General features: G+C 47.9%; 3 protein-coding genes across 3 annotated transcripts; all 3 read left to right on the top strand.

Annotated features, from left to right (window-relative positions):
* Positions 1-899: 899 nt before the first annotated feature.
* FSUBG_9396 (bacterial leucyl aminopeptidase) lies at positions 900-2,088 on the top strand (the record flags this gene model as incomplete). Its single annotated transcript, XM_036687904.1, has 2 exons — positions 900-1,058; positions 1,108-2,088. 2 exons carry the CDS (start codon positions 900-902, stop codon positions 2,086-2,088), a joined length of 1,140 nt encoding a protein of 379 aa, XP_036535101.1.
* Positions 2,089-2,487: 399 nt separating this feature from the next.
* Positions 2,488-7,513, top strand: FSUBG_9395 (ankyrin protein; the record flags this gene model as incomplete). The annotated part of the gene is made up of 6 exons (XM_036687903.1): positions 2,488-2,891; positions 2,945-3,063; positions 3,116-3,286; positions 3,333-3,357; positions 3,412-3,969; positions 4,021-7,513. The coding sequence occupies 6 exons, from the start codon at positions 2,488-2,490 to the stop codon at positions 7,511-7,513; spliced, it is 4,770 nt and encodes a 1,589-aa protein (XP_036535100.1).
* Positions 7,514-8,342: 829 nt separating this feature from the next.
* FSUBG_9394 (phospholipase) lies at positions 8,343-22,028 on the top strand (the record flags this gene model as incomplete). The annotated part of the gene is made up of 13 exons (XM_036687902.1): positions 8,343-8,495; positions 8,563-8,781; positions 8,861-8,911; positions 8,961-9,057; positions 9,107-9,298; positions 9,350-9,470; positions 9,541-9,825; positions 9,878-10,093; positions 10,146-10,552; positions 11,554-15,231; positions 15,298-18,326; positions 18,385-18,737; positions 18,776-22,028. 13 exons carry the CDS (start codon positions 8,343-8,345, stop codon positions 22,026-22,028), a joined length of 12,054 nt encoding a protein of 4,017 aa, XP_036535099.1.
* Positions 22,029-23,284: the final 1,256 nt, after the last annotated feature.

The following is a 23,284-nucleotide window of genomic DNA, read 5'->3' as shown; positions in this document are numbered from 1 at the left end:
TTAAATTATCTCAGATCAAAGGGAAGTCTTGCTAGAAATCTTAGGTATATGTTCATAACAAAGGAAAATATAGCTGTATATATATTCACCATTTTCTCGTTGCCACAAATTCAACAACTATGATAAGTAAGCATCCTCGTCACCTTCCAATTACGGGTTGAGGTGGGATGGTATGATCACCTAGCGACCTGCCTAGAAGGGTATGTTCCTGTAATGCCGAGACCAATTACCCCTCTCCAAGAACTTTTGAACCACGGGCTAAGAAGATGCGGAGCGGTGAATCTGGAGGGAGACATGGTTTGAATTAAGCTTAAATTTTACCCTTCAAGCTAGCAATAAGCTATGATGTATTCTAATCTTTGGGCAATTGCTCCGTAGAATGAGTCTCGACTGTCGAGACCTTTCATTGAACCATAACATCCAGCATCGACATGCGGGGAAACGCCAAGTGCCCAGCGTTCCTTGCATACTACCCAGGAACAAATGCTGACCCGCGCCATGTTTATCTCTGACCTTGTTCCTATTTTCCACTAATTAACCAATGCCCTTCAATCCGACTTCTTGGCTCTTTCGCAATTCCCCTCATGAGCTTCCCAACGTGGAGTAGGCAATGTCACCCAATGACTTGGCAACCGAAGATGCAGACGAATCGTTTATCAAAACGTCGCATTGACCGTTCAATGCCAATTGCTTCTTGCAGGGGATGGATATATCACGAGGCTTGGTGGTATTGAGATCCGGGGCGACCGGAGTTGGCATGGGATCTGCAGGTATATAAAGATGATGGCTTGTCCACATTGACCGTGTTTCGTCCACTTGCACGACTTCTTTTCTCGATAACCACCCGTCGCTGTTGGGCTCACTTCTTGACTTGACCCTATTCTCATCAACTCGGCGTCATGCGTTACACAGTCCCTCTCATGGCGGCGCTAGCTGCCTCGGCTACAGCTACGGCACCAATTGGAGCTGGAAAGCGCGCGCAGAAGCTTTACACTTTAGAGACCGCGCCTGGTGAGACTGTCGAGGTTACCGAGGACGAGAAATTTCAGATGATCGACGTAGGTTCCCTTGTAACAAAGTCACAGGCTGATCGCTGACTGATGATAGGATCACATTCACTTCTTCGACATCACAGAGTGGAAAGACCACAGCGCCGCTCCCTCAGGTGCCCGTCTCGCCAGCACAACAAGCAAATTTCCCGAAGCCCTTGCTCACCAAACCAACGTCAAGAACATCGTCAAGAAGGTCAACGTCAAGAACATTGAGAAGCAGCTCAAGAAGTTCTCCTCATTCCACAACCGCTACTTCAACTCTGCCTTTGGCGTTGAAGCCGCTGAGTGGCTACACAAGGAGATCCAGAAGGCTATCAAGAAGAGCAAGCACCCTTATGCTTCAGTGCGACTAATCCAGCACCAGGCTTGGTCGCAGCCCTCGATCATCGTCTCGATTCCAGGACAGGTTCGTCTCAAGACTGTTGTTACGGGTTCTCATCTTGACTCGGTGATTTCCAACGATCGTGGAGCTGGTCGTGCTCCTGGTGCCGATGACAATGGCTCTGCATCTATCATGCTCTTGAACCTCCTCTCTGCCTTCCTGGAGGATCCCCGTATTGCGAAGGGAGATCATCTCAACACTGTGGAGTTCCACTGGTACTCTGCTGAAGAGACTGGACTTCTTGGATCTCAAGACATTTTCAACAACTACGCCCGACTCGGTATTCAAGTCGAGGCTATGCTTAACCAGGATATGGTTGGCTACAAGGGCCGTGACGGAGTTGAGCGTTTCGGTCTCATCACCGACAATACCAGCCCTACCCAAAATGACTTTCTGAAGCTCCTCATTGAGGAATATGCGGATATTCCTTATGAGGAGTCTACTTGCGGCTATGCTTGCTCTGACCATGCTTCGGCTAACCGCAACGGCTTCCCCTCGTCATTCCTATTCGAAACGCCTTTCGGAAACCACAATCCTTACATTCACACTCCTAACGATACTATTGCTCATATTGACTTTGGTCACGTCATTGAGCATGCTAAGGTTACTGCTGGCTTTGTTTATGAGCTTGCCCACCGCAACTTCACTGCCTAAGCAGATCCCACGGGGAAATAGGTCATGATTAGGTAATCTATAGTGAAACTTCAGAGAATAAATATTCTGGCAACGTTGATGTTTATAAAATTGCTTCAGTGTGATATATTCTCATATGGTGAATGGACTCAATGGAGCGACTATGTCCTGCTCAATTGAAGAGCAAAAATGTCGCGTGGGTCTAGGCTCACCTTCCGTTTTCATACGGAAGTGCATCGTTATGTGGCCAATAGGAGAAGGGGCTAGTCTATGTGATAAGATGGGCTCTAGATCCTAACCAGTAAGAAGCTCTGGAGTTGATGTGGGCTTGTACCACTCTGCTTACTGAATTATCATGCGGCTGAAATCCCCCGCACAAGCTTCAACATAATCATTCTTTCTTTCTGTCGCAGCGCAACCATGGATCCGCTGTCGCTCGCTGCCAGTATCGCTGGCCTCGTGAGCCTCGCGGGCGCTGTTATATCAGCGGGCTACAAATTAAACTCCAAGTTGAACGAGGATACGAGCGACACCAAGACGCTGGTGAACGAGACAGCTAACTTCTCGGGCATCTTGCTGGGTGTTAAGGCACACCTAGAGTCCTTTCAATCTCTCGATGTCGATCTGAAGGCTGTTCATAACACTATAGAAGACAGCAAGCTTACGATAAAGCTTATCAATGAGTTATTGGCCAAGCTCTCAAAGTCTAATCGCATTGAGACGTTGATCAAGGCTGGAGGACGGGAGGAGCAGGCCGTCAAGTTACTTCGCCGTATTGAGCAGTATAAGATGTTCTTTGTTCTGTGCTTCCAGCTTGGGCAGAAGTGAGTTGCTCTATGGTCCGTCGAGCAGAGGAATATTACTGATATGACGCAAGCTCTCAATCCGAAACCCTGCAAATCCAGATGCAGGATATTGTGACTCAGCTTAACTCTTTCAACGAAACCCAGAAAGGCGTTGAAAAAGCAGTTGGCAAGTTGGTGGATGCTGGTCAAAGTAAGCTCTTGTCTTCTCCTTGTGAAGCTGGCGCCTAAATGATACCCTGCAGTTCAGCAACAAGAAAAGATCATCAAGTGGCTGGGAACACCAACGGAGGATGAACATGATGATCTATGCAAGCAACGCGATGCATCCTCAGCTGAGTGGATATTGCAGAGACAAGAATTCAACAGCTGGCTCTCTTGTCCCGGTCTAGCACTATTATGCCTCAACGGAACACGTAAGTGCCTTGAATTTACTGCTACAAATGCTAAAGTTTCGTCTAGAGGGTTCGGGAAAGTCGGTTATCGTGTGAGCTTCTACAAACGTTACCTCTAGGAGGTATGTCTGCTAATATGTCTATAGATCGAAGGTCATCGAATCGCTCCAAGAGTCTACTGAGCCTGGAAGTAATGCTATAGTTTATCACTACTGTCGCTTCACCAACCCAGCCAGTCTTTCACCGACGAACTTAGTCGGGTCGCTCATAGGCCAGCTCCTCAAACAATCTTCCAACCCAAGCGTCCTCTTAGAAGTTGTGAATAACGTCTACGAAAAGAATCGCAAACGATCTGCTCACCCAAGCCTCCAAGATCTACAGACTCTGTTCACCGATATCTCTAACTACTTCGAGAGGGTTCTAGTCGTCATCGATGGTTTGGATGAAATGAATGGCTACTGGGAGATCCTGGACTTTCTGGAGACTCTACTTGAGATAGGTACCGAATTCAAGATTATGATAGCGAGCAGAGCTGGAATGGGCCTCGATGATGCTTTCCCATCTTGCTTTAGGATCACAATTACGTCGACAGATGTTGCATCCGATATTGAGAGCTTGGTCCGCAAGAAACTCAATAAGCGTCGGTTCCGCGGGTCCGAAGTTGAAGCTGTCATCAGAGAACTGATTGTTCGTGCTGACGGAATGTAAGTTGTAATTAAATCCCAATACCAAAAGCTGATGGTTTGTCTTTACAGGTTTATCTGGGTCATATGTCAAATTGACCATCTCTCCCGCGTCCGAACAGCTCTCAGTCCAAAGCTTGTGCAGGCCCTACCTCGCAACCTCGAGAAGACTTTTGAACAGGCCTTTCAGACGCTCGAAGATGAAGAGGAGAAGAAGCTTGCGAAGCGTATCTTGTTGTTTGTCATGTTTGCCAATAAACCACTCGATTTGTCAGAATTGGTTGAAGGGATCGCTATTAAGTCAGATACAAAGACACTCGACGATGTGCAAGCCAACTCGTTGCGTGAGAAAAGTTACGTATTTGAGCTCTGTGGAAGTCTGGTTCGAGAATCTCAGGCAACATCCAAGATTGATCTGGCGCACTACTCTGTGTATCAGTTTCTCCAATCTCCCAAGATCGAGGGGAGCAGGGAAAATGAGCTCTACCTTGACAAGTCTCTTGGTAATATCGAGCTTCTCACGGCTTGTATTCGATATCTGACAATCGAGAATGTTTCATCCGGTGGAATCGCCGAGGAGGTAGAGGCTGCATTGGAAGACGACGATCTGTACATCAGTCCCGAAGTATTTACAAATACGCCATTCCTCCAACATGCAGTAAGTAGCTGGCCAGCCTATACCTCGAAGATCTCAGAAGCCGAGCTTAAAGACATCTGGACCTCTGTTCTACTTCCGTTCTTCGAGCCTAGTTCGAAGTACTTCAAGTTCTGGGTACGCAAAGCACGCTATCTTCACGGATATTACAGGTATCCTCCGGGAATCACACCACTACACGTCGCTGCTACCCATGGTTTGCCAAATCTAGCCAGAATCCTTTTGGAAGATAACCATCTCAGCAAAGCCACCTGGCAGGTATCGAAAGCCAAAGTGGGGAGCAGGACGCCGCTACATATGGCTATCGAGAATGGCCAGAACTCGGTGATCGAGCTGCTTTTAGAACTTGATCTTATCGACTCAACAGATGAGAGAGGCAGAACCCCTCTGCATCTTGCTATTGAGTGTGCAAACGAAGAAGCCGTGACCAAACTCATCTCAGCTGGTGCAAATGTGAACCACTGCGAAGCTGATGGACGAACGCCGCTTTTCATCGCCATTGAGAACAACTGGGATGGTCTCGCAGCACAACTCGCAGAGATGGCGAGCCAGTACACGACTATGCCAGATGGGCGCGGGCCACTTCACCTTGCAGCACAAACTGGAAGCACAACGTGGATGAAATGTCTGATGCTCAGATTTCCTCCAAGAGCCATAAACAAACCTGATGATGGCGGTTGGAGCCCTCTACTATACGCTGTTGATAGGGGCCATTTGGATGTCGTGAAGCTTTTATTATCAAATACCAACTGTATCGAGGTCGGTGACAAGAACGGATGGACACCTCTGCATGCTGCTATCAAGCAACAGAATGTGGACTCCGCTACCGAGTTACTAATCTCCAATGTTCCGAAACTGCCTTTCTCAGAATATAGACCAGAAGAGCCAACAAGAGGACTGGGAGAACCTGACCCTGGGATGACAGGGAAATATGGTGGCGGATACAGGCCCAGACCGTCCGCTGCAACAACTAGAGAAGGCCCAAGTCGACGCTGGGAAGAGTTGGAATCATCATCTCAACCCCAGCCTCAGACAACGGTTTTGTCGCCATTACTTCTGGCAGTCTCGAGCAACTACAAGGTTGGGGTTGAACTACTGCTGCGTTATGCCAACACCTACGGCCGACAGGAGATAGGCTTATTAGAGGAAGATGGCGAGTGTCTAAAAGCATCGATGATGTTGACTGAAACAACCATCTTCAAGAAACTCATTCCGGTCTCAACAGCAAAGAGCATACTGGCTGTTCTACCCGATTGTCTTGAGAAAGGCGGTGTATTCATGGAGATCTTGAAGCAAAGACTGGACAGTGACTTTGCACATAAGCAACTTCTACCAGAGGCGTTGTCGGACGAGAGACTGACACTTGAGATTCCCCATATTATACTGGATACCTGGCCAATCCAGCCCATTTCACTTCCGGACAATATACTTCACTTTGCCGTACAGGTTGGAAATGATGACGATTTACGCTTCATGAAGCGTCTGATTGATGGAGGGGCCAATACCTCTTATGTTGACAAGGGCGGAGAGACACTTTTGCATACGGCAATCGATCATCTCAACTGGCCCGCTACTACCTTCATGATTGAAAATGTGCCATTTACCGAGGAAATACTGTCTAGTGCTCTCCACAGTCTCATCGATGTTGCTCCAATACAAGGAAAAGAAATCAGCCCTGAGATTCTTGCAATCCTGAATCTACTTCTCGAAAAGGGCACTGATGTCAATGGCCTGGATGCATCTGACAGCAGTGTTTGCCACGCAGCGGCTGCTAGAGACGACACTGTGTTCTTGAAATGGGCGTTAAAGAACAACGCTGTATTGGCTGCTCCAACCTCGAGAGATGATACGCCAATCACCGTGGCTGTGAGATATCGTAAATATGAGAATTTGCAGTGTCTTCTCGACAACATCCTCCAGACTGCCCCAGAGACTCTGGTTGAGTTTCTAGCCACGCCAAGTACAAGCTCTGGGACACCTCTCATACAGGCCATTGAGCTCTCTGACATCCAAATTTTGACCAAGCTTGTGGAAGCTGACAAGGCTGCCGAGTTGCTGGTAAAGAGGGATATCGATGAATATCAGAGTAGGCGGTTGACAGCCTTTACTGATGCACTGTGTACTGCTATTCGGAAGCAATCGGACGAGGCTGCCATGCTATTGATCAGATCGATGAGTGGCATCTCATCAACAGGGTCAGCAGGGGAGACACCACTGCATACGGCAGTGAAAGCGGAAGACGAGAAGATGGTCAAAGTGTTGCTTGAACAAGGGGCACATCTGAATGTGCCGCACCGCGATACTGGTGAAACACCATTCGCAGCTGCAACAGTCGCCAATCTGACAAACATAAAGGCTATTCTAAGCGAGCAGCAAGTGGACTATCAACCCCAAGATATCATTGCAGCAGCCAAAGCTGGAGATGAAGCCTTAGTCACAAAGGTCCTGGCCGCATACCCTGATGATTTATACAATCAGAGAAAGGCACTATTCACAGCTCGAAAACTACGGCAGAAGAAGATTGAGAAGGCCCTCTGCGAACTTTTGCCAGCAGAGGCTGCATCTTCTCTGGTAGACGATATAACCAGGAATGCATACGGCGATACGGTTCTGCACCAAGCGGTTCGTGCGATGAACCCCGAGAAACTTAGGTCTTTGTGCAGTGGGGGTGATAAAGAGCTGTTGGATGCTTATGATCTTGGTGGTGACTCTGCTTTGATGCTTGCTATTCGGATGTGTCACTGGAGCGGCGCTGAGGTCTTGGCTAAAGCAGGGGCGGATATAGGTGAAGCTCTTGAGAAGGCACATGCCGAGAAGTGTGAGCTTTGGATCGAGAAGCTTGACGAACTCCAGAATCGCTATGGAAGGGTGAGGCAGCGTGTGTTTCCCTCCGAGAGTAGTAGATTTTAGGATTAGCGTTTAGTAGACTGTCTTTAACATGGAAAGGTTTTGAGCAATAGCACCACCGTTATCTGCAGTTCTCCAGAAAGCTTGATGGAATGGGTGGACATGGCCCATTGAACAAGAAACCACGTTGGGAGATTACCCTGTAGTTCTCTCCGCAACCAATGGTGGAGAAGACTAATAGGCAGGCGGTCAGAAGACAATGGCTTGTCTAGTCCAGAACTTACCATCGCAAACTACGGATGTTGCCGCGGACGCCACAAAACCCGAGAACGTCAAGTGTGCCACGTAATGTTTGAGCTCAGTCACCGCAATAGAATATCTCTAGTTATATGAGACATGATGATAAAGGCAGGAATGTGACTGGGTAATAAGTCGCATGTTTTGATACTAGTAGCGAGAGACGAAGGCTAAAATGGCGGGACTAAATACCTTAGGTGAGCTGAGTCACTACGATTCCGCACATCTAGAGCACACTTTCTCGAATCCTCCCTCAGTCCAGGCTTTGGGGGTTATCAGCTGTCTAAGTTTTCAGCTTCTTTCGGAGCCAGGTTGTAAGCAAACTTTTTTTTTGAGTTTCAGAAAACGTACCAGCTAGTTGAGGTGTATCACAGTGCCTGAGTGGCTTGGGCAGGCATGCGAATCCGGGAGGGGTAGCTCGTATCGTGGTCCGGAATCGACTGGCTGCCCGAACACAGTCTCTGGTTGCTCTATCATATATTTTCACCTTTCTAGCGCCTTCTCACTTGTGTCTTGAGCGCTCCGCATCTCCTATGATTACCAAGCTACATTGATCCTGCTCAAGTTCTCTCCTTTATTCTCGACATATTTGACCATGGAGGCTTTCAAGAACGCAGAAGCGCTGTCAATCTTTCCCTCTTCACCTGCTGATGCCCTGGATGGTACATATGGCATCCGGTCAGCCGAGAGCGGATATGTCGAGTCACATGGTTCCAACATCGAAAGTAACACCTGGTTCAAAACTCCGGTAGGCAATATCTATCTCACCGGCCTTGGAGATTCAGTCACTGATATGCTTTTCTATTTAAATATAGCCTCTTGATGTAAAGACTATCCAGCGACTACGCAGCATTCAGCTTATTACAGAGTCTCACGACCAAGGCTGGTGTTCCAATAGGGCAAATGGTAACTGGACTTGGTTCGAGATATCCATTTTGGAAAACGCAAATGCGACTGAGCCGAGGGTGAAGGATGACGTGCAGCTAACGTGGGAGAGTCACAAAAATCAGCTGAAGTCTAAGCACTTTGTCCCGGTATGTCGCCTTTGCTTTCATTGGCCCCATCACGGAAATTCAGGTGAAGCATTCTGAGTTAGTACTAACTTCGGAACAGCTTGAAGGAAGTCTGTTTCCCGAGGACCATGATATTTTCCGACTCCTTGAAGTAAGAAGTAACGTCTTTGATCACCACTATCAAACTAAAAATTCACCAGGAACAAAATGTCATTGCTGTCAGGATTTGCTGTCGCTTCTCAGGCTGGAAGTTGGTCGCTAAGCAGGGATATCTCGTCGTGGAATTTGGCGCCCCAGGTAAAATCACATATTGTAACAAGACGATCGCTAATGGACTCTGCCTCAGTGGAAAGAGAACCCCTCAGTTTCGGAACTATCGCAGCCAAAGTTCTCAATACCCTGGAGGCTTTCAACGATGTCAATGAACTGTCGTTTCCAGATTTGGAGGAATTTCCATCTGTGCCTGCCACTGTATTCAGGGCTGATAGGATGGGAACTGAGGCTGCCAACGAACGGCCGCTACGGGTTCTGTCCCTAGGTATGCCAATCCCGGCAAGAACTGACACGATGCGCTTCTAATTATTGCTAGATGGTGGCGGTGTACGCGGTCTGGCGTCCCTAAAGGTATTGGAAGCAATTATGGACCGTGCATGCCCAGGAAAGAAGCCTTGCGAGGTATTTGATATGATTGGCGGCACTAGTACTGGAGGGTAAGCAACCTCAACATCTTGGGGGCATTAATTCGCGATTTTCGTACTAATGGATTGTGGTCGCTTACAGACTGATTGCTATTATGCTTGGTCGGCTAGAGATGTCAGTGGAAGACTGCATCAAGGAATATGAGAATCTTATGGGAAAAGTATTTCCGCCAGCGCAGTTTTGGTCTTCAATTTGGTCTTTGGATCTCAACGGCTGGTGGGCGAGTGCCTTGTTCAACAGCGAGAAATGGAAGTCTCAAGACCTTGAAGAAGTCATCAAGGATCTTGTTAGGAGGGTGCTCGACAAGGAGGACCCTGAAACAGTACTTTTACAGGATCCGAAGGACCCCAATCCCTCGTGCAAGGTGTAAGTTTTATCTCGATACTACCAAGAGTCACTAATTACTCACTCTTGTTAGCTTTGTCACGGCGTCCAGAGAAATGGGGTCTAATAACTTGGGGCCTGTCCTGCTTCGATCCTATTCGAACCCCGATCACATGCCTGAATTTCCAGGAGTAAAGCTCTGGCAGGCAGCACGTGCCACGTCGGCAGCTCCAGCGTACTTCAAGCCTATTGAAATCAACGGCGAGTCTCTTATCGATGGTGGAGTGCAAGCCAACAATCCTCTTGGATGGTATGTACTCTCTATCTATCATCTTATAGCACAATGAATTGACTCGACCTAGGCTATGGACCGAAGTCATCCAAGTATTCACTCCAGTGCGTACAACAGACTGTTTCCTGAGTATTGGCACGGGGGTTGCACTCAGCCAGCACGCGCTTTCTGTCTTTGGTCTTACAGGTCTTCTTACCAACTCAAACATCGTTAACATTTTGTTCCGCGAACTGATCAATGCATTTGCTCCACGCGGTCTAACAAAGAAATACTGGCGCTTCGATTTCGGTGATGGCCTCCCTGATTGGGTTGAAGAGGATGGGGTTATGAAATGGATCTACCTAGCTAAAGTTGACAAGACTGGTGGAGAGATGGATGATGTCACGATCAAAGAGCTCTTGGAAAAGAAGGCGGCTGACTACATTAATGAGCCGGGCTTTCAGAAGCAGCTCGATGACTGCGCCGCTGCCTTGAGAGGTAAGTAGACTCTTATCTGTTCTGCGCGCTATTAAAGGCTGGGGTTCGAGAGGTACTACGCAGAGTATAGCAAAGTTATGTGGCGTTTCCAAATATGGCTTAGGTGTCGTAAGGTGTTTCTCAAAAATGAAGACCTCCGCTGTCAAGATATCAGAGCACAGGGTTTATTTGTTGCGCCGCATTCATGCACAGTATGATAGTACACATGCTTGTCCCATGCGTCGCATACATGATACATCTAAACGGGACAGAGTTTGATCATTGGACGTGAACGGCTGAAGGGTAAGTCTAGACTTTAGCGGCATTTCCAAGCTGAACCAAATTGGGCTAGAAGTCAATGCCTTATCCAACCGTTAACCAACACCACCGGCACTAGGCGGATCTGACGGTTAAGGCCGAACTCAACGTGGAATGCCGAGAGACATGACCCAGTTGTCCATGTGACTACATTCGTAGTCTCAGGATCAAAGTCCAACTAGAGACATTTGACAGGGTTTACAAAGTCTGGACTACAGTCTAGGATCTGTTCTGCCAAATAAGAGTCCACATCCACAACCAATCCTTGAATGTGGCTGCTGACGGATGCCTGACAAAGGTATGTCCAAACCTACAATCGGCACTGGTATGTGACAACGGTTTGTTCGGCAAGACATGCCTTTTACTTTGTACTTTGGTATCCGTAGAGCTATGCAACATGCTCAGGCTAGCTTCTCAGCGATAGCTAAACGCGATTCTTGTCATAGTCACGAAGTGAACATTTCCTGACGAACTTGGTCTTTACCATCCTACTCAATTACAGTTTCTTTTTTTTATTACAATTTGATTGAAATATTACATCACATTTGCGAGTCTTAACATGAACGATTACAGCCCTCGCCTTCACGTCGTCTATGCGGGTCGCGGTGATGCCATGTACATCGAATGGTCTGACAAGACGAAAAAAAAGCATCTTGTTCTGCTTGATTGAGGGCCTTTGAAGTATCAGGCTATCCCAAAAACAGATCCAGAAACCAAAAAAGCAAGACCTGGTGGAAATGCCGCGCCCTATAGCAAGTATCTTTTCGCAGCTGGGCAACGTATCTGGAAAACTCGCATCTCCGACAAGGACGAACACAAATTTAAACCGAGCGCAATTATCAACTCACACCCACACGATGACCATCTTGATGGACTCTTGGCATTCCTCCGGTTTGCTGTTAACAAACGGGATGAGGACTTTGACTTCAAGGGATGTTTCTACCAGCCAGACTGTGGCCGCTCAACTGCCCTGAGAGAAACTCATGCTCAGTTGAGGGACACTTTCAATTGGAAACAGGGTACAGGCTTTAAGTACGACGGTATTCAGGTTGATTATCCTAAAGCAAAAAGGATTCTGAGCTGGAATGCCAATCCCGATCCTCTCGCTGGCCCATCTTACGATCCAGATCATTCCTCGGTGAACTTGAAAAGCATTTTGATGAGAACCGTTCCCGGTGAGATGCATATAAAGGGAAAAATGTACTTCACTGGCGACAGTGTCGGATGGAGGATCTCAGAGATGCTCCAGGAGACCCCACCAGGAATACTTTCCATTTACAAGATTCAACATCACGGCAGTTTGAGAAATACGCAGATCCAGGATCAAGTCGTCAAGATGGAGCGCACTGTCAGCAAGGAGGCTGTGTTACGAACCTGGGTAAATCGCCTTACGAATACAGACGGGCCCTCGTGGAAACTTGAAGAACCGGGAGCCAGCGCGCTAGAAGCAGTCTTCGACCTCAAGTTCAAGGAGCTATACAAGGGCATGGCTTTGTCGAACTATCAAGAAACACTAAATGAACGTCACAAGAAATACACCCAGCTCTTCATAAAGATGAAACCAGAGGAAAGGTTAGTAGGAGAGCTTGACGGTCTTAACCCAGCGCCATCAGAATTCTACACGGCCGTGGTGGACCACATCCAGGAACTCAGAGGTAAGGAAGCGACGCCTTTCTATACCAGCGTTAAACCCCGAAAGTTGAAGAAGTGGTGGATGGAGGCTACAGACCCTATTTCTGCGGGGAGAGAGTATTTGGACTACATGGTTGTAGGCCACATCAAGCACTTCTTCTTAAGCTTCGTTGCCGATGCCTATGTCATCAGTGCGAACCATGCTGCCCACGACCATCCATCTCCGCCTACCATTCTGGGTCTGGCCCTGGCAGTTGAACAGCAGCTCAAGACTGGCGCCAGGAAACGCAATGGTTTACTCTATGTGACTGACGGATCAGCCATAGACTTGAAAGAATTGGAGAAATGTGCTAAGAACTGGGGTGTCACCTGGCCTGGTGTCATCAGTGAATCGCTGACCATCAGAGCTCTGAAGAACCGGTGCTTCATGAGCTTGGATGCCAGCGACGACTTCAAAGATCCAGATCGAGATAAGGATGGCGCCACTGAGGAAATATCTTTTGACCCTGCGAACATAGCCGAGAGTAAAAGCTTCACTGCGGATGTTGAGGCAGACAAATCACAGCTGGGTCATAGAGACCTCGGGCCTATCTTCTGTGAAATCTTGACTCCCAATATCACTACCACCACCACGGACTTGTGTTTGAGCATCGAAACGGGTGCTCCAAAGCTGATCCCATCGGTTTCTACCGTAGACCCACCAAGGCTTCTCTTGGAATACTGCTGGATCACCCAAGGCACTACGAGCATGAAAGATGAAAGCGAGGTCAATCATTTGGTCGTTCAACAATGGGTGACCGACAAGTGGGAAAAGGTGGATATTTGGATGGACAATATCACCGCAGAGTTTGGCAAAGACACCAAGACCTTGCTGTACTGGAAGGTTGCGGATAAGAAAAAGGCATTTTACATCAACACAGCAACATCAACGATCGAAATCGATGATCTCAAAAGTCCACCGCTATCAGGTTACCAGGATGTCTTTTTCACCATCCAGCTGGAGATAGACAAACAGCCTGTCATGTCTCCCATACCCGAATTACCCCAAGGACCTCAGAGCTTCAGTTCGTTTTGCATCTCATCGGTGCTCGACCCTACTACTATCTCAAGTGCATGGAAGGCCATTGAGGCGCTGACGAGCAGCGAAATCGTCATGGCCCTGGACCTGCACAATAGCTTCGAGACTACAGTGCTCAACTATCAAATCGACCTTGACAAGTCAGTTATTGAGTACGAGTATGATGAAGTCAGTGTTGAAGTCCAATCAGCAAACCTGATCTTCAAAATCCCAGACAATGCTACCATCATGATTGGATCCGAGGCCTTTCTCGTAAAGGAGGTTACATTTGACCTATCCTGGGACAAACAAGACTTGATCAAAGCAAAACTCGACATTAAAACCACGACAAAAGGAATCGAAGTTGTGGTCCCGAGAGAAGTGTCAGGAGCAAAGCATGCTTCGAGTCTCAGAAAGTCCCTGATTGGTATGGGTGTCAAACCCGAAGAGCTTACAAAGGTTCGACTTGCGAAACTGCTCGGATACCTGATCAATTCTGACTCCAAAATGTATTCCCTTCTCTATCAAGAGACTCCCGCGTCACTGCTGCTATCTGGAGTTCTACGCCTAGTCCCCGATCTCGACAGGTCACGCGCCCGGGTGACCATGCTTCCAGGTAACATGCCATTGATCCATGAAGCGGATATCAAATGCAGTCTCGACACGGCTGTTGGCGTACTTGAAGGTGACACTAAGCCAAAGCCTTTCAACCCTAACATCACGTTCGCCGGGGTCAGTCTCGTGATACAAACCTTGGGTCTTTTACTATACAATGCAACAAGCCCCGATGAAAGCATCGTATTAACAGGCACGGCCAAATTCGCAGCCGCCAAGAAACAAGGCCTCACAGTAAACCTAAGATGTGTGATAGAAGGACAAGACAGTGAGCATCCTGAGGTCGAGTTCACCATTAACGGCACTCAATCGCTACACGACCTGGTTACCGAGCTTTCAGGAACCATAAGTTTTACAGAAGCCGTCCCGCTGAATGATAAGGGCTTTACCCTGCAGTCCCTAGGCACATCTCAGGTTGGCTTTGCCGTAACCCAGCCTGTTACTGCTCATTCCCATTGTGTCTTGTCGCGTGTATGGGCCGTCACAGACTTTAGCGAATGGCAAGACTTTCTTCCTTCCTCCTTTCCCAAAGTCCGAGGAGACGTCAAGGTTCAGGTGTACAACCCCCTCGATGCGAACCATATATCGGTGGGAGTTGTGGTTAACTACAAGACACGTATCGATACCACACCGCCCTGTGATATAGATGTAACCTTCTTCGCCAACCCGTTGCCCAAATCTGACTCGTATGAATTCCGGCTTTGGCTCTTACCCTCCAATCGAACCCTCACCGTATACGGCGTTCTAGAAGCTGTGGGTATAACTGATACAGCAACATTCGGAAGTGCCATTAAGGCATTTCCCATGATTGAAAAAAGCCACAGCGTTCTTATTCACCGAATCTCATTTGGCGTGGAGAAGAGCACCCTCTCGGGCTGGAAGTTTGGAGACTGGTCTCTGTGTCTCGGTGTTAGCAACGTCACGGTACTGCCGGACGTGCTAACCGTGAAGACTGGCACCCTAGATATGGAATTTTTGGATGATTCCTATCACTGTTCTATTCAGGCTGACTTTCTTATCGAGAAGATAGAGACTATTGCCAGTGCCTCTTTCAAGTTGCCTCAGAAAGATACAGTTGGTACGTTCTCTCACTGCTCTTGACACCCACTACAGTTATCCACTAACCAGTAATGAAAACTTATAGGGAATCTCAACATTGACATCCCCGATGGACTTTCTGTATCAGACATTATCGATGCGCTTGAACTTCCCAACAACCTACATCAGCTGCCACTTCTCGTCAAATCTATTTTGGAGGTCCAGTTACTTTATGCCCACTTCACGATTGGCTATCCCGTCACTACTAGCAACCGTGCCGAGATCTTGGGTTGTGAACTTGGCTTTAACTGGGATGATGGAATGGACATTGGTGTTATTGGCCTCAACTCAGTCAAGATCGACATTCTCTACACCAGCAGCAAGAGCCCTCTCGGCACTGGTAAGACTGATTATGGGTTCACCATTGCTGCTATGTTCAACAAGAACGCTGTCATGGCTCAACTTTCATATAGCTCTGTCGCCAACGAACTCGATTTTAGCCTACACGCTCTCCAGACCGTTCTTGTCACGGACATACTCAACACGTTACTTGGAGACACAATCACCAACGCTCTTGCACCAGCCATTGGAACACTAGGCTTTCGACAAGGTCGACTAACCATGGACACTGGTCCGCTCAACGCTGTGAAGTATTTCAAGCTGGAATTGGGGGAGACGGAGACGGTCAAGGTTGACAGTTTGACCATGACTGGCCTACTCATCGAGTACAAGGCCGCTGTAATGAGGTTGCCAGAGCGTCAACCAGCTTCACTCCTCTTGGTGGGACAAATACGTAATGAGAAAGCCGCAGCCAAGATCACCATCAGTTGCATTGCCAAGCCTGGTGAGCCAGCGATGGTCAAGACATCACTCGAACCTGTCTCCAAGGAGGAACCCTTGACGCTGAATGGCCTCCTGGGGCTGTTTAGCTTCTCCAGGCCAAAATGGATCGAACCTGAAGGGTGTCCTGAAAAGTGTCCTGATTTCTTCAGCCTCAACGTGGTAGAAATCTCGGCAACTATGGAGGTTCGCGAAGCCACAAAGACAGATCGGGGCACTCTTGTTATTAGAGCACTGGACGCCGTGGCGGTATCTACCGGGATACTGACAGTCTTTGATACAGTGAAACTACAAAACATTGGTCTTGGAGTACACTATGCAAAGAAAAAGGACGACGAAAAGTCATCTATCACGGCCGAAGTCGTCGGCGACCTGATCTTCCAAAGTCTCCAGGGTCACATACGCGTCGGTTACTTCCAAACGACCGAGGGAAAGGAATTTCATGGCTTTTACGTCAAGCAAAAGGCTGCTCCCCCTATGTCATTTGAAAAGATGGCAGGCCAGTTCCCCTCGCCTGACAAGTACGCGATCCCTGAACATCTTGGACTGTCACAGATAGGTCTCCAGAAGATTGAAGTTCACTTGGGGATCAACAAGTCATTGAAAATCTCGGGAGTCGGGGCCATGCACTGGGACTATGAGTCCAACGGTGTTCCCATGTATCTTGCGGAAATAGGTGGGGAGATCACTGTCAAGAAGACGAACCAGGGCTCCCTCCTCTTACCTGAAGGCACAGAGTATGACGCCTTTATTACGGGAAAGCTGACCATTACCGACTTTGTCAGCCAGACAGATATTAGAGCCAGACTTCGAATTGGATCTTCACATGCCCCAGTGTTAACAGCTAAGCTGGAGAAGACGGCAAAGGACAACAAGGAACTCGTGCGACTTTCTCAAAACATGAGTTCCAGTAAAGAACTGGCCTGGGACCGTGTTGAGCCACCTGGAACTGCTGCTATCAGTTTCCCGTCCACCAATGTCTACCTGTATGCCGATCTCTCTAAGAGCAAGGGCAAACTGTTCCTATGTGCGCACATCGATGACCTGGGAGATGCAACTATATTCGCCCGCCCTGACACCAATGACGCCACCAAGCACAGCTACTTCTTCTCCGTATCGTGCACCAACCTAGCCAGGATATGGGAGAAAACACAGGAGCCGGTCATGTCCACGTTCAGGCTGAGTCAGATCGGAGCTCAGATTATAGGTTACCACGGAACTGTCGGCGGGCTGATGGACGAGCTTGTCTTAATCAAGACGGCAGCGAGTGCTGAAGACATCGAAATAGAGGATTCCTCTTCCATTCTTACTACTTTGGATAAGGAAAAGACTCTGGACCCTGGAGGTTGGTTCTTCGCCACTGTTCAACTCCAGCAGCCCAGGCCCTCACCTTTGGTCAAGGCTCTGGAGGACAGCATGAGCCCGAATCGAGGAGAGGTTATCACGCTGTTTGCAAAGATTGACAAGTACGAACAGTCTCGCACCCAATACGGCGTTAGTGTGAACAACTTGTATCTTCTAGGAAGTTTCATGGTGGTTTCAGGCCAAGGCATCTATGCTCCGGTCCGGGTTGATAGAAAGCCATATCTCCTTGTTTCGGGTGAAATGAAGGTGCTCGAATTATCCACAGAGCCTTTTACGATAGATGTGGACTTTGGTGTGTCTCTCGAGACAACCAACTTTTCGCTGAGAGGTACAGTACCTCCCGGCCCTCTACGGAAGCCATTTGGGGCCATGTTCAATGTGGAGATCAAATTCGCCAGTATCTATGGAGTCATTAAGCATACAGAACCAAAGAAGGCCACATATGTGCTCCATGGCAGCGGGAGTATCGGGTCCTCTTCTTTGAAGTTCTCTTCGCTCGTCATATTTGATCAAGACATGAAGCCTACTGTTGTGGCATTGGTTCTAGTCACAGAGCTACCTGATCCTAAGCTACCCGCTCTTAAACAACGGGATCTGACAACTGATGATGTCTTCACACACATCATCCAGCCGAATAGCCAGACTTCTCCCTCGTGGCCTACAGGATACAGCGGGCTCGTCTTCAAAGCTGCAACCGTATACTACGCCCGCAAAAGCTTTCTTGGCAGTCAAAATCATCTTTACGAGCAGGGTTACCATGTGAAAGCACTTGTCAGCTTTTTTGGTTATGATTTTACAGTATCGGCGACCATACCCCTCGATCAATCGGGCCTCACAGTCGCCGCGACTTACGAAGGGACTGTCAACCTGTCGTTTGCCAAGTTCGATAAAACAACGGTGTCGATTACTACTTCCAAAGATGAAGATATTGTGAGTTTCATCCCGACAAGACCGTTGTGGGAATATGACTAACTTGGAGGCATCGCAGACTGTATACGGAGCGAAAGCTGATCTCACGCTGTTCAAGAAGAGCGGATTTCATATAGACCTCAAGTACGAGCGGGGGAAAAGCCGATACTCCGCCACAGGCAGTTACATGGGCACAGACAAGATCTTGGGGTTGTCAAATCCCATGGTGACGCTGACATACGACAACAAGACGGGGTTGATGAGCATTAATAACTGGCCTACCTACCAGGACCTGAAGGACAGTCTTTCGACCGTGGAGTTTGCAGAAGGTCTGAAGAGAGCGTCAGCCCAAGATATGACGTGCGAGAAGATCGTGGAACTTATTTTCAAGGAGACTATCACCACCCAGTACAACATGGAGTTCAAGGGCGCGTCAGTCAACGACACGCATCTTATGCTGAACTTTTCAGGGACCTGGGATGTAAGATCGTCCTCGACCCTCCTGTTACAGTTGCAGCAATACCTTTACCAGACATTTCTGTAAAGGTCTCCAAGGAGCTATCCTTGGATCAGCTTGGGGCCACGGTGGTGAAAATGCTGGTGGATAATATCTCATCCATAGCCTTGCAGCTCTTGAAGCAGCCCGATAAACTGGCTACCTTTTTTGGGGCTCTGGTTGTCAAGGAATTCGTGCAGCAGACGATCACGGCACTCATTTGCCGAAAGGTAGACAAGCCAAATATCAGAGAGCGAGCCGACGACCTGGTCGAAGAGAACGAGAGAAATGTCAGAAGCAACAGACAAAGCATCGATGAAGAGGTCGTCCGAGGCAGCGCCAGCAGCAGCCTCGAAGTCGTGGGAGGCGCATTCGCTACGGCTGAGGGACTCTTCGACGGCTTACTAACAGTCTTTGGCTTGATGGGCTCACTGGTTGCGGTCTATAGTGTCATGGATTCAGGCAAAGCGGATGAGTTGAAGAAGAAGGCTGCTGAAGCTAAGCAACACAGAGAAGAAGCCGAGGCCAAGGTCACTGAGTTGAAGAAGCATCTTGTCGAGGGACTCACCCTTGATCCTCGATTTGCAATCTTGGCCAGTTTCAAAGACGACGAGACAATTATGTTGGACTGGTCCAAGGTGCCTCTCAAGTTCCAAGCCGATAAGACTCCTCTCTCTTGGGACATCGTCTTTAGTCCAAGAGATGACATAAATAATCCTGACGCGATCAAGATGTCGACCGAGAGTGCTTCACGAACCTTCACGACACCACCAACTAGGGAATTTCTTACTGCCCCTTCGGTATGGACGTGGGTTTGTGCCAAGGCGACTTTTGGTAAGACTGAGGTGCAAGGATTATGGCACCCAGCCCAGACGCTTACTCATGTGCCATCTATGGTCCCTCCCAAGGAAGTGACATTGAACGGCCCGCTTGTCTTGAACGGATCCTATCTCACGGTCAGTATGCCACGGGTAGTGCCAGGAGACTATCGGTTCTGCATCGTCACTCAGGATGACCTCACCGCATCTCGACCGCTCTATTGGTCCACCGCGCACATTCCTACAACTATAGATTTTACGAAGCAAGTACGAGTAGTAGAGCTTGAAGCATGCCCCCCTACCACTACTGGAATACGCGCTGTCGCAAAGACCTTGAGTTCTGATACAGCTAAGATCCATGACTCGCCGTACACTTCCTCTCAGTCACTAGAAACATTGGCACGGCCACTCAATCTGACTGCAAGCATGGCTGGTCTCACTGTCATGGCCACCTGGGAACTTCCTGGGCAGTCAAAAGACGATTGCGAACTGGTTGTTCTGAATGCAGTGACTGTTGAGCCCGAAACCACGGCCACAATCCAATTCCAGCCAACAAAGGAGGGACACCGTCTTGCTTCTGTGCAAGGACCAACATTTCAAGAAGGGTACCACATATTTCTTGCAGCTCGTCAAAAGTCTACCAAGGTTTCAGCTATCGGGCTCTACACTACCCTATCTTTCGTTGTGTCTAACATCCCACTGTGGACTATTGATGCCCTTGAGTCCTACTATAGTATTCCCTTGCAAACATTAGTTCTCAACATCAACAGCGCCTCGCGAGCAGCTGGGCCCTTGACATTTGAAATTTTGCTATCGGGAGTTATTACCGTAACCCCTTCAACCACTCAGCTCTTGGACCAGTCGACGGTTTTGCATATTCCAAACATAAAAACCCCTTACCCAAGCACGGTGCAGGTTCGCGCAATAAACGCTAGGCATGTCCGAGGTATCTTCGGTACCGCATGGAAGTTTCCGTCTGTGCCGTCGGATCTCCCTGCTCCCCAGCCCAGGATTTCGTACAACGCAGGGATTCTTACCGTGGCTTGGCCGGCTATACCTGTTGCAAACGTCCGGGTGCTAGTGTTGGTGCAAGACTCAAAGACCGCAAAAGTCTTATCCACCAAGAGTACATCGGCCTCTGCAACATCCTTGACATTCTCCAATCAAGACTTTTCGATCGTCCCTGGGATGAACCTCATCTTCACCTGCTCTTCCAGATTAGATAATATTCATGGCCACTCGACCAGGGTGTCGTACGAGATTGCTGACATGAACAAGGGCTGGGGCACTCCTCATGAGCTGATCATCCCTGCACCAGAGACTAAGGTCACGTACTCAGCTGTGACGACATATTCTATTGCACAACCTATGGATTCAACACTTTTCTGGGCCAGTAGCTCGGCCAAGAAAATAACTAAGCTGGACTGGAACACTGGCAATTGGTTGGCAAGCACCATTCCGGCACAAAGAATGGACCTACAGGGATTTTGTAGCATTACCAATACGTCGCGCCACTCGGGGCATAAAGAATTCTTCTACATCAGACCAGACGGAACAATCGGGGGTTTTCTCTATTTTGGTACCGGGGGTGGCTGGAGCCCACAGCCTTATGCCTTTGCGTCTGAGACAGCAAATCTCAACAGTGGAGGGGTTATCGACGCTGTATCTCCCAACTCTACCACTTCTCTTCTCTGCTGGGTCGCTCGAGATGGAGCTCTAAGATATTCCGTATGGGGCAACACCACAAAGGCTTGGTCAGTTGCAAACTATGCCGCCGGGCCTCAGGCGGCTACCATCACTGAAGCAGGGTTCATCAGGGCGACCAGCCAAGACGGAAAAGGTGTGCACATTTTCTATCGTGGGAAAGGTGGTGATCTCCGCGGTGTGTTCTGTAACCTCGTTTCTGACACTGGTTCTATGACGTGGAAAGGGTTTATAATCCATACTGAACCTGACGCAAGACCTAGTGGAAGTTCATTCTGTGTTTCTGGAGTCGGGAAACCAATAAGGATTTTCTGGTCTAGTTCAACGGGAAGAGTGGTTGAGGCGCATCGCGATGGGGAAGATCTTGACAGTTGGAAGGTCCAATACGTTAGCAGCCCTGGCAGTGTTGGCACTAGTAATATGACCGTTGTTTATAGAGACAGCGCGACTGTATGTCTCTGGTGGATTACCCCGACGGGTGCTATCTACCGAGGTGATGGGAATATATCAACGGACGGCAAGATCTCGGACTGGACTATCACAAAACAACTTCCTGATGGCACAGCGCTGTCAACTACAGCCAGTCCGTGGCCTCCTGGGGTTGTTTCCAACTTCTACACAACGTCCCATTCCAGTATTATGAGTATATTCTGGGTTTCGCCAGATCAATTACTGATGGGACAAACTTGGAGTCGGGAGCGCTAAGCCACGTACAACCAGGGTGTCGAGCTGTGAAACTTTCCTGTGCGTTCTTTGGCGTGCTATAGTCACTATAACTTAGTCAACCTTTACAGCTATAACAGCACTCCTCACTCCCATTCTCATCTCTTGAGACATAAGTTCATAGTAAATATACTGTTTCATGTTACGGCAAAGTGGCACGCCTAGGCTGTAGTATGTTTGGCTCCGATGAATGATCCTGACGTTAGGCAGTCCACTCACACAATCGATTTTGTTGATCATTCTGGTGCAACAATACTTGAGCACGACGCCACTTCGTGTCATCAACATCTTTTCGCTGTTCTGCCAAGTTTGGGAGCTAAGGCAACTGGCCGGAGCTTCCTGTGCTGTCGTTATGAATCCATAAAAAAAATTAAAGTGGCGGCGTAACTCTTTGATCCACGAGGAGACGAGATTCTCATTAATGAGGAGGTGGGTAAGGCCGGAGCAGGGAATATCAATGGGGGACGGAGGTGATGATTTTGCTTCTTGATTGGCAATAGAATACCATCTCAACCAATAGCTCTACAACGATTGAGTCAAGAATCAGTAAATTCACTGCTGTTGACAGGCTAAGGCCAAAGCCAAGCCACATCCTAAGCTGCAGAAATACTCCAAAACCCCCCTAATTAAGACCAATCAGAGATGAACACATGACTCACGTCTACAGGTTGGGCCATTCAACAGGCTCAGAACTTGATTTTCTTGCCTTAGTTATGCAAAATGAGTTGTTCATTGGTTACAAAACAGCCCGTTTCTTTGCTGATTTGCACATTTCTTAAGGTTCTATGTTTCTAAGTTCTATTTTCTGTCTGCTGGTTTAAGCTCTTAGCCACAAGCCTTAACTATAAATAATACATCTAGCTAATAACTTAGATATTATACTATAATAACTAACTAATTACTACAATTAAAGGCTAATAAAAGGAAAACCTAGATTATAACTCTTTAGCTAGCCTTAAAGATATATAAGATACTTTAATTTATTAGCTAAGAAAGGTTAGCTTAATGTTATAAATACTTTAGATCTTTAATATAATAGCTTTTATATTAATAAGAATAGTCTTTTATTAATATTATCCTAACTAACTAGCTATTTAAAACTATATTAATAAATTTATTATAATACCTTAAGTAGTAATAGCTTATAATATAATCCCCCCTAAAGACCTTAATTAGTATTTTAATAATATTTATAACTTAATTTTTATATAGAACTTCTATAAGCTTAGCAGTAAATT

This window comes from Fusarium subglutinans (genome assembly GCF_013396075.1).
Source record: "Fusarium subglutinans strain NRRL 66333 chromosome Unknown NRRL66333_c0000145, whole genome shotgun sequence".
Lineage (NCBI taxonomy): Eukaryota > Fungi > Ascomycota > Sordariomycetes > Hypocreales > Nectriaceae > Fusarium > Fusarium subglutinans.
Note: the sequence above shows the minus strand (reverse complement) of the source record. Positions and strands in the feature narration are given on the sequence as shown.